The sequence below is a fragment of the Bemisia tabaci genome, chromosome 5 (assembly GCF_918797505.1).
Source record: "Bemisia tabaci chromosome 5, PGI_BMITA_v3".
NCBI lineage: Eukaryota > Metazoa > Arthropoda > Insecta > Hemiptera > Aleyrodidae > Bemisia > Bemisia tabaci.
This window is the reverse complement of record NC_092797.1, coordinates 826,728-844,252: the sequence shown is the minus strand read 5'-3', so window position 1 is coordinate 844,252 and position 17,525 is coordinate 826,728. Positions and strand designations below refer to the sequence as shown.

The 17,525-nt window shown below is 38.7% G+C and overlaps 1 protein-coding gene across 2 annotated transcripts in view; it reads left to right on the top strand.

Annotated features, from left to right (window-relative positions):
- The first annotated feature begins 577 nt into the window (after positions 1 to 577).
- LOC109038450 (zinc finger MYND domain-containing protein 11) overlaps positions 578 to 17,525 on the top strand; it is a 28,075-nt gene continuing 11,127 nt past the window's right edge. Inside the window, exons 1-9 of one of the 2 annotated variants that reach the window (XM_019053488.2) lie at positions 578 to 1,157; positions 3,996 to 4,185; positions 5,002 to 5,153; positions 6,022 to 6,146; positions 9,243 to 9,497; positions 11,009 to 11,297; positions 12,510 to 12,706; positions 13,221 to 13,337; positions 14,416 to 14,631. In XM_019053488.2, the coding sequence (XP_018909033.1) occupies positions 4,175 to 4,185; positions 5,002 to 5,153; positions 6,022 to 6,146; positions 9,243 to 9,497; positions 11,009 to 11,297; positions 12,510 to 12,706; positions 13,221 to 13,337; positions 14,416 to 14,631 (1,362 nt within the window). In that variant the 5' untranslated portion in view covers positions 578 to 1,157; positions 3,996 to 4,174. Of the gene's footprint in view, positions 1,158 to 1,195; positions 1,329 to 3,995; positions 4,186 to 5,001; positions 5,154 to 6,021; positions 6,147 to 9,242; positions 9,498 to 11,008; positions 11,298 to 12,509; positions 12,707 to 13,220; positions 13,338 to 14,415; positions 14,632 to 17,525 lie in introns of those variants that run through there. The other variant, XM_072301041.1, reaches the window with a different exon arrangement.

Genomic DNA, 17,525 nt, shown 5'->3' with positions numbered 1-17,525 from the left:
GTAGGTGTCCTTAACTGTATTTGTCATAGGCCTTTGAGAGCTGCCTCAACTGGCACTTTCTTTCGCCGAAGGTATTGAAAAGTCAATGGCTTGTAACATGATCTTGGTCTTCAAATAATGAATTCAAACGTTTCCCAAGGCTGAAAATCTTTTTTCGACCATTGTAGGCCATCATTGCAGGTTTTCCATCTTTCTGAGAGAGGAATGAGAATAACATTCTCTCAGTTAACTGTATACAGATTAAAATTGCTCCACACAGGTAATGACTTTTTTTTCCTAATTCCAGAGAATCTTGCAGTGTCAGTTAATTTTTTGGTCTCTTCAACTGGAGGGCTATGAAGTGTAGGTGATTATAGAGACTCTCCCTGATATTAATTAGTTTCACCTCGACAGATTTTTCATCATCTCCAACCCCCCTCTTTCTTTCCCAGTATAATGCAAACCTGGTGTCGTTGTCTTTTAAAATACTTGGAAAACTCTTGGCTAGGGCTCCCTTCGGATTTGCATTTTGTTTCCTTTCCGATTTGGATTTTGCCTTGCATCCCCCCCTCCCCCCACCATAAAATCAGCCTTGGTATTGGCCAATACCATCGAACTGGATGCTCTAGGCTCCAAGGCCTAGGGGCTCTGATTGGTCGGCGCGACGGTGCAATTTCTGCTCATCGACGGATATTACATTTCGGTACAAAAATATTAGCAAAATACTATTCTTCCTTTTCTGAATTTTTCACATCAATGCACTGTGCCCCGCTTTCAGCTGAGACTGTAGGTTGAAAATGTGCGAAAAATTAATTGACCTCTCACTTGATGGCGGGAAAAAATGCAATCCGCCAGCCAATCAGGGATGTCTCTGATCCCCTGTTCCAGGGAGAGACCGACCACAACACCCTTCTCAGACCGTGACTCAAGTTCTCCCTGGTTCTCCTCCTTGGTTTGATGTTTATGATAGATGACGTCACAGCGAATCAGCGAATCCCTCCAATCCTCCATTTGATGATGATCATGTATTTATCATGGCATTTATCTGTCGGTAAAAGTTAAAACTTTGGTTTTATGTGACCGATGAGCAGTTAGTTATCTTAGTTACGAATGACTACGATCCCCTTTAGTGATATCAATTTTTCGTGAGTTCAGTGAAAGTTTTCATCGTGTAAGTGGTAAGTATGTCAATTTTCTTCAGTTTCCTCTCCAGCCTTTCTCTCTTCTCCCATCAGCAAGTTCCAAGATGAATCTCGTCGGTGAACCGGAGATCATTAATCCAGTCAAATATTTACAAACAAAACCCTATTTTTCCCCGAGAAGAACTATGGCTCAGTAGATTCATAGCTGTAAGTAATCCAGACAAGATACAGATTTCTTTCCACATAACGATAGCCTCTCGGATGAGATTAAGTTAGTTTGTTACTTGTGCTGATAGAAGCCATGCTCGCTGTTACTGAGTTGTAAACTTGATGTGGGTGCGATCTAGCGCCTTAGTATTGACTCTTTGATAACTTTCATCACTATTTAATACGTAAGTGTCAGTATTCTCAGGGCCCGCCCAGGGAAGGACAGTGCTGTGGTGTGATCAGTAGTCCTAGGGAACAGGTGCTGAACCCCTCACCGTCCTGTACAGCACATTTTGAGATGTATTTCTTTCAGTTTCTTGGAAAATCGTGACTTAATCCTGTTGAACAAGCTGAATCTTTTAGTATTATTTTTCAGTCGACACTGTAGACTTCGACAGTCTGCTCCTATATCAGCTGTCGTTAGAGAGGTTTGATGAGGAGCAAACTCATTGTCTATTGAGACTAAAGTGAAATTTTATTTAGTTTCGCACTCATTGATGATGCTATCTGAATGTATGTAATGATCTGCTGAGTGGTGCTCGGAGATCAACCTTTCCTTAACTATCATTGTCCTCTCAGGGCAAAAATTGAAACACAAGACCTATGAAAATGAAGTATATGTTAGTGAACAATTTAGTCCGAATTTATCATACAGGCTATCTATTTGGGGATGTCGCGTTCGACGCACCCGCAGAACTGAGTCATGTGTAGGCTGCCCCCTTCTGGGGCCGCATAAGATCGGATGCCTCGAGGGCTGAGCGAGACGTAGCTGGTCTGCCCTCCCTGCCCTCTAGTCTGCGGCTCCAGAGCCCTGCCGTGGGGTTGTCGCAGGGTTTGGCGCATGCTGGGCCTAGGCTCTCCTCCTACACCCTTGACTCCGGGTACATTGATGTCTTTGGCAGATCGGTCCCGGGGGAAGGGGACCCTCCTCCAAGTGGGGGGCCTGAGGGGCGCCGGCTTCCCTACATAACCGGGTTTTCTCATCTCACAGCGGTCGGGTTGGTTAGGGGTCGCTTCGCCGGCTCTTCACCAGCTGATGGCCGTTGCCGTCCCGGTATTTGATGGACCCCTTTCATGGGGAGCGTTTCGGCGACCCTCATGATGGGGACACTGTGGCGAATTTTTTCCTTCATCCAATAAAAAAAAAAAAATCTATTACATACACACACTGCTATGCTATCGCTACTGTGTCACTTCTGCAACACACTACCTTACATAATTACATTCAGATGAAAATTATGGAATAGATGCTTTGATCGGCTAAGAACAGGTACACAAAGAGCATGGTGTCCATCTTACCTGGAACGGAATTATTTTCTGTCTATCCATGTTTTTTACCAGAGCTTAATCCACTTAATAGTACCCGATAACCATTCAAAAACATACTTTTCTTTAGTGGCAGGGAAAGAGGCAGAAAATTGATGTTGTCTCCTGTCCCTTGTCGTTACAATGTTTTTAACTAACCCCTGAGAAGGAGGTATAAATTATCAATTGGACTACATTTTGCAATTTGGAACCATAAACTCTAGCCCGGTCTAAAAGCAACGTATGTGCCATTAGTTTCCCTATGCACATAAGTGTTTTTCCAGAAGAGCCAGAATTCATAGTTCCAAATTGAGAAATGCAGTCCAATTAGACTCCAATGATCTCCAAGTGAGACCCCTGAAAAAGTCGGATTTCACAACATGATAACAACTATTCACTATAATTAAAAAATAATTATATTTGATTGCAAAAATTCATTTGATAGGTCTCTAGCATTTTAAATTCTCTCAGTTTTTATTACTTGTCATGATTTAGTCGTCCTCTATTCCCTTTACACAGATGTTAACATTTGATGATGAAAAGCTCTTTCATCTTTGCTCGCATATTCTTTCGCAGGAGAGAAAATGACGTGAAGCAGGGCTCTCATGGCTGCTCGAGGCTCCTTGGGAGGCTGAAAATGTTATCTTCAACCAAATATTACTTTAACCTTTGATAATAAGAATGGTAAAATGCACATCACTCGTGTGATGGACATAAGGGTGGTGAAACTACATAAATCAAGTTGCCATTGCCTTTTCTTCTGAAATAACTAAAGATTTAAATTGTTTACAGAGAATAGTGCCAAAAATTTGTGTGTGAATCTTTAAGAAAAATCTTGAACAGGCAAAGAAAAGTCATGCAAAATTTTAGGCTTTGATGATGATTGGTGAGGAGTTGCAGATATTTCCTTAATGCCAACTGCTCAATGCTGCTGCAATTGAACTGTTTTGTCTTGTGTTCATATTTCTGACTTGTCTTAGGGCCTTATGTGAAATTTTAAGGCAAAATGCTCCATTTTACGATAAAATTTGAGATTAGCCCCTCTCTTAACATATTGAGCCACAAAAAAAAGGTTGTCTTTTTTTTTTTAATTATCTCACAATGCAAGATTTACCGCAAGTTTGCTAGGATCTAGAGATCAGGCATTTTCTGCACCCCTCTGTCAGGAGTCCTCTTTAACAATAAAATTATGAAGAAAAGCAACATCTCAAACAGAAGTATGTTTTTTCATGATTTTAGAACTGATATGCTAATCATTGAATGGAAAGATTTTGCCATCCAATGATTTTGCCTGTGTATTTTCTGCAATCATAGATGATTTTTGATGAAAAGTTTCAAATATTGTTGTTATTTTGTCTACAGGTCTTGCAAGCTATCAGATGTCTTTACTGTGGAAGTAAAAAAATTTCCTTCCATTTGGATTCACTTCATTGGCTTCAGAATGAAAGCCAAAACTTGATTCATTTTGAAAATTTGTCATTTCTGTCACAGAAAGATAGTCAGGACTCATATTTTTCTTCAGCTACTCTGAATGAATTAAGATGAATAAAAAGTAAGTGGCAACTGTGAAAGATCTAGTTTCGAGCTGTTAAATATCAGCCATTCAACCTATTTCAGTCGATTTATATCCTTCAAGCACTCAGATGAACTTTATTCTAAGGTAGTTAATGCTGCCCCAGGGCTCTTAAAAGTTACCCAAGTACAAAGGATCGCCATACGCAAAAATCTTTGACAATCAGTAGAAGCTTTCAATGTCCATCAAATTATACTATTTTAATTCCTAGCTCACTGTTGGAGCATCAGTCACTGCTGAAAAGAACTACTGAACTGAGGCTCTGCAAAAATTTCCAAAACATGAACCATTTCTCATGTGTTGGCACTTTTCCCCCTCGGCAAAAGTTTTGATATGCCTCCCAGAAAATTTTCCATTAACTACAATTTTCAGATCTGATCAGCACGAAAGAAAGTCTTCACCTCCAAAAATTCCCTTGCCCCAACCAGCAGATTTTGGAATATGCTATCTTTTGCACTGGCGAATTTGACTCAATTTTACAATTAGGAATTACAATTTCTGGTTCAGCTTAGAAACAACGTATGTACCTTAACTTTCCCCACGCACACAAGTGTTTTTACACAGTTCCTAATTGCTTAATGTAGTCCAATTTATACAAGGTTTCTCAGGGTTTAACTGCCAGACACGGAAGTGTGTTTCATGGCTCAAAATAAAATCGCCCCCCCCCCCCCCCCATGAAGTTTTTTCTAAAAGTGCCCCTGGTATAAGCAACAAGCTGTTCGATTCTCTAAAAGGGGTCATGTATCTATATTTTTATCAATTTACCAACCCACTCAATGTTTTATCTGCTTTCAGATTATTTTCTGCCATGTCGAGGCGGCGAATATCATCACCAGAAATGGTGCAGCATCTGTGGGATGCAGTGAAAGTGATTCGCTGCCAGAGACAGATACCAAACATTGACCGAATAACTCGTTATATGGTCAGAGTTCACAATACATCTGAAGGTAAGAGAAAAAATGTACTATAAATCTTATCAAGCCAAATAGTGACTTTTGTAAGGTAAAAATTAGGAAAAACCTCAAACTGAGAGATTTGTAGAGCAGAAAAATGTCAAGGAAACATTAAGACTCATAGAAGTGAGCAAATAAGCTGGACATTGACATTGCAAATTCAGGAATACATCTACATTTATAATTATGAGAAATAATAAGCTACTCTGAAACCCTAGCACTTGATCTTCTGAGTTTTTTTCTTATGTGTTCAGTTCATCGGAAGATGGACCTGGATGGATTTTCTCTACAGATTTCAATTATCTGCGGATGAAATTTCTTGCAGTAAATCTCCTCTGTATGGAAACAAAAACAGAAATCTGTCTGAGATTTCTGTTGGGATTAATATTTCCCCATTATTTGAGTTTACGATGCTTAATTATTTTTTATGGAATATTTCTCACACATAAAGGAAATGCCTTACAAGTTTTCATTTAATTGTGTTGATCAAGGCTTCTCTCTTTTCTTTTAATAAAATATACCTTTTTTTTTTTTTTTTTTTTTTTAGTAAAGCAGTGTAATTAAGTATATGTGCTTGTATGTTTGTAACTTAAAGCTAAAAATGTGGATTGGGGTATTTTCATCTGTATTTCTAGCTCAAACAAAATGGTAAACAGGTTTAAGAAGGGTATTTCAGTTTCGTCCATTGTGTAAAGAATTTTAAACTTCCCAGAAATAGAAGAAATTGAGCCTCTAGTTTCCTCAAAATGATTTTCTCCTCCGATCAAATGTTTTGTCTAGAATCAAGGAACATATATCAGTTCAAAATGTCATCTCTCCTCTTTTTTTTAATTCAATTTTCCTGTTTCTCTCTTTGCTGTAGATGAAGTAGCAAGGCAGTTGAACTACTGCGTACGTGATAATCTGTTAGAAATAACTAAAAAAGTGACGAGCAAAGGTGCTAACGTTGGTCTGGAGCAAGAAGGTTATAACATACCTAGCATTAAGGTAATGTTTAAACACTCAATCACTCTTTAAAGTCTTGTTTGGAACCTTAACATGTTCACTAGAGTGGAGCCATTTCGACTTTTTTAGGAATTCTTTTGACGGGTAGTGAAAAAAAGGTGGGAAATGGGCTGGATTCAATGTAGAAAAATTTTCAGGCCGAAATTCCGATTTCTTGCTGGCGCGCCCAAGCCTAAAAGGCCTAAATTTTGAAATTGGATGTTTGAGGCTTGATGTTTATGGTTTCCCATCGGAATTATCGAGTTGCGACGCTTTAGGGCAATAATTTCGTCCGTTTGACCGTATCTATGACTGAATATGGAGAATCTGCCATTTGTATTCGCGTGAGTCGACGCGAGAGCGAGCGCGCCCGGGAGACGACGCTGCCCCTGCCCCGCGCGTCGCCGCTACCACCTGCCACTGTCGTGTTGCATGCTGCATCTTGCAGTCTTTTATTATATATAATGGCGCCACTCAATACGCAAACCAACAAATGTACCTAAAACGATTGTTGCTTTAATGATCCTTGTTAGATTTTGCTTTGAAAAAATGTCAAGTTCATTGACAATTTTAACCTAGGTAAACAGAAATTAACTGGGTCTGTACTGCTTTTTCGTGTCAAAAACCGGCATCTGAAGCCTCGACTCCATCTCAGCCCTCATATAGCCGTCGCGACTGTTGGCAGAGAAGCATTTTCTCGATGCTTCGGTGACGAGTTGGACGGTGCGCTCCACACTTTGCGTTTGACACGGTATGTGCTTGAAATCAATGTTTAAAGGAATGCCAGTTCGAACGTATTCTATAAGTTCTTCAGTTGAGGTGAACTGGAGCATGGGTGGTTCGGTGATCTCACAGCCATTCAGGTCCACTAGTTCTTGGTATGTCGTTGCTTCAAAGTTAATGGGCGGGACTCAGAATTTCCGTACAGCTCCAGCTTTGCGTGTATTTTCGCAAAGCTTCAGGATGCGTGCCAATGCCTCCTCCTTGATAATTTGATCTTCATCGGCCAAAATTGCCAATAAAACATTCTCTGGATGACCAAAGTAACCATTATTCTGAATAACGGGTTGAAACATAGCCTTGACTTCTTCTGGTTGGTCTGAGACCAATCTAACTGTCTTGAAAAGATGTTTTGCACCAGATGAAGATTTATGATCATGCTTAATTTCGAACCACATTTGACTAAAAACATTTACAATGAAGTTTGCAAGAACTCGTAGAGTGTCTGTCGGGTATTCATCAGCAATATACAGTCTTAAACTTATATTATCTGTCCTCAGCCATCTGACATGTGTGATATTGCCTGGATCTCTTTCTGCTAGTTCGGATGGACAATAGCCTTCGATGACCGCGATGGTTATTTCATAAAAATATTTCTGATCGGTGCTGAGAATTGCTGGGTTGATGATGGGAAAACTTTTATTGTCAATAGGCTCAAAAATCACTACAGGCAGATCTCGACTTTTAGATAGGAGTTTACCAATTGGACCGATAAATTCAGCAGGTCCACTGTATTTTCCATCCAGGTTCTCAATCAGATGACGCAGAGGTAATTCATTAAAATGTAATAAACAAATGAGCCATTGAAGCGGCTGGGACAAGTGTTCTTCCATCAGTCTGATGACTCCTTTATGTGCACCGGTATTAGTTACCGTGCCATCGCATCCTATTGCCACCAGATTAATAGAGTTTACTTGGTGCTCACGCAAGTGGGAGCAAATTGACTGTTTAATAGCAAAGGTTGATGATGATATCGGCGTCGCATGACCAATGTACCTACTACCAGGTTCTTGTATCAGTGATATGTCTTCTTCTTTTGTACAACTTGAATGTTGAGTTTTTCCAACTTTATAAATGTACTTGGTCTTATCTTGGTGCCCATCAAAGAAAAGGGCCTGAAGATTGGTTTCAGACTCAATAAATTGTTTTCTCAACTCTTCATGTCACTTCATTCTTGCTCTCTTGATTCTGCTCCTATCGATAACGTTTCCTGGCATCAAGGAACCAAGGCTTTCCATCGTCGCTGATGCCACTGCTGCTGTCCTGCGGTCGGATAAACCATATCGATCGGCAACTCTAGAAAGCGCAGTAAGCTCCATTTGAGGCTGTTTTCGTGTTCCTGATTGAGACGTCGTCGATGCCTTGAACTCGTCAGACGAAGATACTTCTGGTTCTGAATTTGAAGCGGCAGAGACTTCTTGCAATGTGTTTGCAGTCTTCAATATTGATTCTTGCCCCTTTCTTGGCCAATCCTTACTTTAGCTTTCTCTTTTCTCCTTCTTGGCAAGTTTTTGACTTTCTGATCTGTCCACTCCTGCCACCGACATTTTTTTTTCAGTTTTTTGATCGATCGAAAATTCACTCTCTTTCGGGGGAACTTTAAATTTTGATACTCTCTTTCATCACCTCTCAATGCTCCTTCTTTTTACGTTTTGAAGGCGTGCAAAGATGCGCGGCGCCGCCGTCTCCCGGGCACGCTCGCTCTCGCGTCAACTTACGCGCATACAAATGGCAGATTCTCGATTTTCAGTCATAGATACGGTCAAACGGAGGAAATTATCGCCCTAGAGGGCCGCAACTCCTAACCATACACATCAAGCCTCAAATGTCCAATTTCAAAATTTATGCCTTTTAGGCTTAGGCGCGCCAGCAAGAAATCGGAATTTCGGCCTGAAATTTTTTCTACATTGAATTCAGCCCATTTCCCTACTTTTTTTCACTACCCGTCAAAAGAATTCCTATAAAAGTCGAAATCGCTCCACCCTAATGTTCACTGCCCTGCTGGTCAAAGTGACCTTTTTTGTTCTGGTTGCACCATCTGAGCGACTGGTTCACTTTGCAGTCAACTTGTGAACTACTGATGGGCATGAAACAGTGCACAATCAAGAACCACATCTCAAGAATTCATTCGTGATGGTTGCCAAACCACAGCTTCGAATTTTTTCCATGAACTTGAAGTGGTGAAACGTTGGATTAATTTAATATTCCAATAACATAGAGACAAGGAAATACTTGATCTAATTTTTTTTTTTTTTTTTTTTTTTTTTTTTTTTTTTTTTATGGAAAACCTTGCTCACCTAAATTTTTTTTCCTCTGCAGGCAGAAAAAGATGGTCACGATTGGTATTGTCTAGAATGCCACAGTGGAGGTGATGTCATAAGTTGCAACAATTGCCACAGGGTATATCATCTCTCGTGCATCCTCAAGGATGATCTTCCAGACGATGATGTGAAACATAAATTTGTCTGTACTGTCTGCAAAAAAATTCAGACCGCGACTGAAGGACCCCAAAAAATCAAGAAAAGCACACTCAACCGACTTCTGCGATACACTTGCCTCCATCTGAAAGAGAAGGTAAACTTTTAATTTCATCAAATTAGGACATTCAATTCGTTCTGTTTTACTTTAACGGAAAGTGATACTTTTCTTGATTCTTGAAGTTTCACACATTAATGATTGGTTTTAAATGAGATTACCAGACTTTTCAAGAATTAAAGTACCCAAACCCCTATAATCTCATAAAACTTTCCCACAAAATATGTTGAGTGTTCAATGTTCTGCTTTTGTCTGTGAGTGAGAAATCAGCAATTTGAGTACCTACTAGAATCATTAAATTATAATATCCCTCATATGAAAAATTTTAAAAATTCAAAATCTATGAGGGTCCAAGTAGCCTTTGCAAAGAAACCTAAAGATTCGGGAAATGACTAGAGTTTGGAGTTTGATTTCATGATCTTTTTCATATTGGTGCCTCTGGAATTTTCAACTAAATAAACTCTACCATAAGAGATTTTGTTGCATCGTAAACAAGTAGAAATTAGTTTAATGCCAAATCTGTTTTATCAGGTTTTGGTTTTTGTTAAGCAGTCAGTTCAAACTTTGGAACATAAAATATGATAATTCCTTACTTGCAAGTTTTATCTGTAAATATTGAATGTGTACATCATATTCTATATGAAATCTTGACAAGCAAACATTTATTTTGATGCATCATTTCGCACCTTATTTGTCAGTCTATTCTGCGTCAAGTTCTTTTGAGAAAATACTTCATTTAAAATTGAGGAGAAAATTGGCGCATTGAATAAACAATCTGAGCAAAAATATTTTAGGATTTCGCCATGATGTGTAGCATAGTCTAAGGACATAAATTTGTCAATTCCACCTACTATGGAGTGTTAAACAGCGCTATTAACTTCTTACTAACAAGGAGGAATGCGGTGTGACACAAGGAACCTGTTCTTTAGTTGGCTGGCAGGATTCTTTATGGACGTAATGTTTGGTAGCTAGCAGAAGCTTTGGTAGCTAGTCATTCTCCAACAGTTTAGTGGTTGTAGTGCTAGCTCTATGATCGGGAGGTCCCGGCTTCGATTCCCGGCCAGGCGACTTGAGTTTGATGGTCTCAAATAATGGTTTCCTGGGACTGGTTGTAGGGACAAAGGGGGGATGGGACTTAAGGGCAAGGATTAGCCCTTGTAGGCTATATGAAGTAGTAAAGAAAAAAAAAGAAGAAGTCTGGGTTACTCTCCTCATGTACCTTTTGAACACCAGATATCGGTACATATTGAAAACTTCTTAACTATCAGCCATAATTATCAAAATGTCATATTTGCCAATTCAGATATGGTTGCATGCAGTTGGCCTGCGCGCGCCTACTAAAAAACTTGCAGACAGGTGTCTTTTTTGTCAAATTCAAGATTAATTGATGGAACAAATGCTTTGTAGATTTTTTAACTTGACAAAACAGTCATATACCATGAAACCACCAACAATTTATGTCCATGCTTTACAAAATTTTACTTTGAAATTCCACACCGTAGATTCCCTCTTCTCCAATCATTTTATTTTTTCACTCATGTTTTCCTTAGTTGCCTGTCCCTATTACTGAACGCCAAATACTAACAAACCCAACGTATTCCTCATCGGATCGTGTAATATCTGTGAACCCCCTTCGCCGATCCAGTACAACAGAAGTTTCCAATAGTTCCAAGTGGGTGCTGGATGAAGACAACAAGTGGCGTATCGAGAGTCTAATTTACGTCCCGATGGATTTGCAAATGATGAAAAATAAAGCATCCAGAAAAGAATACAACTGCCAAGAAGAATTCAGAGCAGATGCACAAACCTTAGTCCACAATGTGGTTATTTATCATGGAGGTAAGTGACGTTTGTCTCGCACATAAAACTTTCATTGATAAATATCTGGGAGTATTGATCTTTCAAAGATAATTGCATAAATTTAAGCTCACCCTTTGTGGGAGCCCCTGGGTTAATCTTGTTATTTTAATCATTTCCATCACAATTAATCATGTTACTTTCTAATTAACACCAAAGCCACTTTCATGGATGCTAAAGAAAGTGTGGTCCTCTGCTAATCTCAGAATTATTTAAAAATGTAAGTATCCTTCAAGAGAATATAGCCTTGCTTATCAAAATGTAAAGATCATCCAAAAATTTAGTCGATTTGATTTTCTTCATTCATTTATTTTTTTGAAAAAGGCTCTAACGACACTCGGAAAATAACTTGTTCAACTGGAGTTTCATCTGTAAACCACAAAAATGTAATCTAATGAATGGATCTGTCGCAAAATTTTGCCAATGTAAAAAGGAGAGCTGTTGCTGTTTGAAAATCGCTTTGAAGTGTCAATGATCGCATCAGGAAAGTCTGAAATTCATTCAGAACTTGACAAGCTGGGCATTCGAGGCTCATTGAGCTCCCTGCATCAAGGAGTCCAGACTTAATCTCATGAGTCATTCCAATTTCATAGCTCCACTTTAAACTGAAAATTGCCACTTTCAGATGCCACAACATCAGAAGCACCTCTAGCTATCAAACTTGGCAGAGAAAGTGAAAATATTTAATAAACGGCCTTCGGCGTGATTTTTTTTTTTTTTTTTTTTTTAAGTAAAAACCTGCAACCCCCCCCCCCCCCCCCCCCCTCCCGATAGAGTAGCTCCTCTGTATCAAATTATGTCTTTGCTGTAGCATAGTTTTTGAAGCGGAAAGCTCATAAATGCACAAATTTCTCACCCAGATTGTGAAGTTAAGAGTGAATTTCAGACATTTCTGGTAAGCTCATTATAATTTTTAAGCCATTTTTCACAATGCCTCTCTCTCTCTGTTGCTCCAACAAAAGTTAGTTAGTTTGTTAAGCTGTAAATTTTAGATATCTCTGATGCGCTGCTCTCTGTACAATTTTACATGTGTAAAATCTACTCAGTTACTGTATCGCTAGTTCGCAGAAGACCTGTCGAGTTTATCTTGCAAAGCATAAAATTCTTTAATGCTAAAAAATGGATGGTTGAAATTCCACAAAAAATCAGGATTTGATCGTAGTTGCCTAATCAGTTCTCTTTGTCTGTAACCAGTTCATAGCAGCATAGCAGATATGGCTCGTCAAATGTTAAGGGATTGTGACTACGACCTCCACGAAATTCACCAGTGTTTTCACTGCTATCGGAGATCCAATGAAAAAGTCTCCAAGCATTGGTTTTGCAAGCCTTGCATTCCACCGCACGAGCTTGTGTACGCCAAGCAGAAAGGATTCCCATACTGGCCTGCAAAGGTTAGTATTCGTCTATCAGCCTCTCCCTATCTTTTCCCGTTTCAACTAGGACGATTCCATCTATGAGGCTTTATTTCTAATCAAAGAATATCGTTAAAACTAAGTCGAAAGTCTCAATGTTTTTAAAACTCTTGAATGTATTTACCTCTTGTCATTAATCTTTCAACATGTTTCAACGGCTCAGCTACTGAAACTCATTATCATCATGTCTGAATAGGACTCATCACAAATTAAACATGAGAGTTGATGAAGTTAACATGGAACCAAAAACACAATAAAAGATTGCATAAAAAAAGGAGGACTGTTGGAGCATTTAAGAACATTCATGTTTAGATTGCTATAAGAGTTATTTAGGCATGACAAAAAGGAGTGTGAAATGGAAAGGCACTTGGAATTTTTTGTACCTCTGAACTGAAGAGTTCACCTAGTTGGCAGTATCTCTTTTTGAACATGATACTTATTTGCAAATCATACGTTTGATATTTTACTCAATTTCATTTTTGTATTTTCAAAGGTCATCAAATGTGATGGGGAAACTTATGACGTCCGATTTTTCGGGACTCCTCATGAAAGAGCAACTATTGAAAAGGCACATATTAGACCCATTTCGGTGAACATTCATACATTACAGGTATGTTATCCCTGTCTTCACAATAATTTTCCCTTGCAATAAAATAAGATGCAAAGCTACTTGCTGGCCTCTGATTTTATTTTACCCACCTCTTCTCTCCATGGATCTTGGCACCCATTTTTTTCAAAATTTTTTTGAAAGTACAGAGTGAACGAGTGAACTGAGCTTTCTGAAATTTGTTTGGATTTTTTAAACTCAAAATGGCAAAGAAATTCCATTTTGAAAGTGCCAAAAATGGGACCAAATTGTATGAATATTTTTGGTGGGCTCTGATGACTTAGCTAGGCAGGAGAAACGGAGTTTGCTTGTTGGCTCAACTTAGTCTTGGGCTTCACCTTAATACCTCATCTTAACCGTCAGCGTTTGATTGACTGGATTTTAATCAGCTTTTCCCCTTCAAAAACCTTTTTTTTTTAACTTTTTAATGAGATTTATCAAAGTGATACCTGTTTTCAACTCCCTAAAAATTCCTTGCCATTGCATTTTTCCTCAACAAATAATGAGCCATCAATAAGTCTCAATAAAAGCATGTTTCATACAAATGAACTGATGCATACAGTGCCATAAATAAACCATTAAGTGTTAAAAACGTTTATCAAAATAATTTAGACACTGTCGAGAAACAGTTAGATGGAAACTTTTTTATTTTAAAAAATTTCCTGATAGCACCAAAAAAAAATAGAAGTTGAATTTTGAAGGAATGATCAATCTAGAGGGTAGATGACGCACTAACGTTGAAGATATATCATCAACCAACATAGTCGTAAACTTTAGTAAGTGAAGGGTATCATAGTCTGAGAAGTTAAGCAACTTTTGAAATAGTGATTTTAAGAAGATTATGTTCAAAGGTGACGAATTGCATGAAAGCTCCAACTTGAGGAAATTTTCTGGTGGATGGCTAAATTTGCTGGGGTCCATTATTAAAAACTGAAAAGTATCTAAAAATTGTACATAGAATTTTTCCTCCACCACAGGTCGAGCGAAATGCGGTTTTATTATCTCTGATCCCTCTTTTGTCAATTTGAATCCGTTTCAAGAAATCGCATCAGAAATTACGTTTTTTGTTTCAATAATGCAGGTGAAAAGAACCTCCAGTTGGAACAAGGCGTGCGAGGAACTCAAACGACATCAGCATCTCCTTGAAAAATTAAGGCAGGAAACAAATAATTTCTCTATTGTCGCTGATTCCTCGAGCGATTCAGATGACGATGCTCCGTCGCCCAGAAAATCAGGTGTCTCACCTCTTTCGGCAGCTCCAGTTAAATTTGGGAAAGTCGCCACTCCCACAGTAGAGGTAAGTGTAGCACCAGTGTAGATATTTCTATGTGCTTTATCAGAAATCTAACAAAATACGTATATTTCAGGATCCAGATTTTTTGTCGCAGATTTTGTGAAATCTTACGAAAAAATCTTCAAATTTTTCAAACCTAATTGCACTACAATCGACCAAAAATTTGAGAAAATTTCAAAGAAATCGTATTAATGCCCGAAATTTTTTATGGAAGCTCAAAATTTTCGACTTTTTGTTGTCTCTCGTTTTCTCATATTATACCCTTTGTTATGTTAGTTTCAAGCCTTCCAAAAAAAATTTATGGTAGCCCGTAGTTCTGTTCACTGAAAAAAAAAAGAACACAACAATAAAGTAAAATGAAGAATTCTTGATTGTTAGTATTTTTACTAATTCTTGTAACCTCAAGGAGAAGGCAGATACTGATGCTTGATAATGAGCCATTCTCTAGGTTATTCGAGGTCTGTCCAGAAAATATCAAGCCTCTGCTTATGTCATGAAATTTCTTATAGATAAGAAGTTGGGACTTGGTTTGGACTTTTTCCATATCTTAAGTACACACGCAAGTGCAATGATATGCGATTAAGCAGTTGACAGCGAGCACCTGATTAAACAGTGTGTATCAAGTGCTGGCATCGCATTTTGTTTTTCGCGAAAATGTCCAAGCGCAAAGACCAGCGCATCAAGTTTTGCTTCAATCTCGGATTGACACATCAATCATTACAGGAGACGAGTCGTGGGTCTCTAGTACGACCCTGAAACCAAAATCCAGTCCACAGCTTGGATCGCAAAGGGAAAAAACGTCCAAAGAAATCGCGGTGCAGTCAAAGCCAAGTCAAAGTCATGTTGACAGTTTTTTATCAAAAAGGTGTTGTGCATCATGAGTATACCTCCCAGGGATAGACTATCAACAAAGAAAGGTATAGGGAAATTTTACGCCGTTTATAAGGGATGCGGTGAAGCAGAAGCGTCCTGAGCTCTGGGCAAGCGGTGACTGGAAGATCCACCATGACAATGCTCCTGCCCATTCCTCGTGCCTGGTCCAACAATTTTTGGCCAAACGTGGGATTGCACAGGTGCCGCATCCTCCTACAGTCCTGATCTGGCACCCTGTGACTTGTGACTGTTCCCCAAACTTAAAAGCGCCTTGAAAGGAACTGGACTTCAGTCGGTTAAAGATATTAAAGCAAACACAATGTAGCAACTTATGGCCATCCCGAAGAAGGATTTTGCAGAGTGCTCCTAGAAGTCAAAATACCGCTGAAACAAGTGCATCATTTCTGGTGGAGAGTACTTTAAGGGAGATTAAAGTTTTTAAGCCCCAGGTCAGCTAGTTTCCTTTAAAAATAAAAAAGATTGATTTCCGGACAGACCTCGTATTTGCTAGAAAGCACCTCTGTCTAAAACTTATTGAATTCTAAGAGGTGATGTAAGATTGGTCAATGTTTAAATAGTAATGCATTATCAGTATGAAGTCTGAAAATTGTGTCCACTCTGAGAAATCCATCAGGAGAATGCTCCAAATCAGCAATATCTTCATCCTTCAACCAGCTGAAAAACTATTCTCTCCAATGGACTTTTCTTTTACTTCCTCTTCTCCTAATCTATCCTTCACGCTAATGTTCTCATTTTTAGCGTCAAAAATCCCCAACCTTAATGATACCCCTTGAAGTCTGGCAGTATTGTCTGAAGTAAAGGAGGGTGACCCATCATCTTCATTTTTCCATCTTTTCACCTCCTCCTATCCTTTCAGTTTAATGTCCGCTCAAGTCCTCTGTTTTGTCTCGTGGATGTCTGCATTCCTAAGGTAGCCGCTCTCGTACCCGTCCAGTCAACTTCTCTCCTTCAAAGACTCCTATAAAAGTAAGAGTTCTAACGTTGCTCAGGAGAAGCAAAAGAGTATCCACCCCCACCGTTTCTTTTCTTTTTGAATGAATTTTATGTGATAGAATGTTCTAGATAATTTGGGAATGAGGAGTTTAGCCAACAAATATATATAAAACCCCACCCTAGAATCTTGAGTCATTTTCTCTCCTCAATTCCAATCTGTGAGGACTCGATAACACTGGGAATAAAATTTGCAACTTTTTAGATTCAGACTACGACTTTCAGTTATAAAATTATCATGAAAACTGACAAATTTTTACGTTGGAAGCTCAAAAATTCTAAATTGTCAAGATGTTAACAGCCTAGCCTGTTTTCCGAAGCTTTCAGGTCCTGACTTGCTGACTTTTTGAGAATTTTGACTTTTTCCTTGGAGTCTGTCTGCCACTTAGGAATGGCACTCGTACCCATTTCAGCGATTTTTTCCATCAGCCATCATCATCTCTCTCAACGTTTTATAGGCAGACAGTGAATTGAAGTGCAAATTAAGTAGTGATATAATTTTCTAGTTTTTAAGGGAATCGCTTTTTACAAAAAATCACCTATAAAACCAAATAAATTGTCTTGGTGTCGATGTGCAAGACAATATCAGGTATGCTGAGCTTTTAGACTGCTCAAAAATAGACAGTTTTCATAATAGTTTCATTTTTTTGTATCGTATTGTATTCTACAGTTGGTATCAAAATGAGTTGGCTCATACTGCAATCCACACAGTTCAAATCATTGTGAAGTCGAAACTGTTCAGCCAAAGGGATACCAATTTCATTCTTAAGTTGTTCTGCTCTTACAGAGTGGATTTAGAGGATGGAAAATGACTCAACAATTCCAGAAGTATTCTTTCCTCATTGCTGAAAATTGGCTGTAGAAAAGCAAAATTTGACTAAATGAGCTCAGCACAGAATCATTTGAAAGCTAAATGTACAAGCTCCTGCAAACAGTATTCCAATATTCATTGAGAGTTTCTTCGAAATTTACCAACTCTCAGTTTTTTTGGAACAGCCTTTGTGCATTGGGTA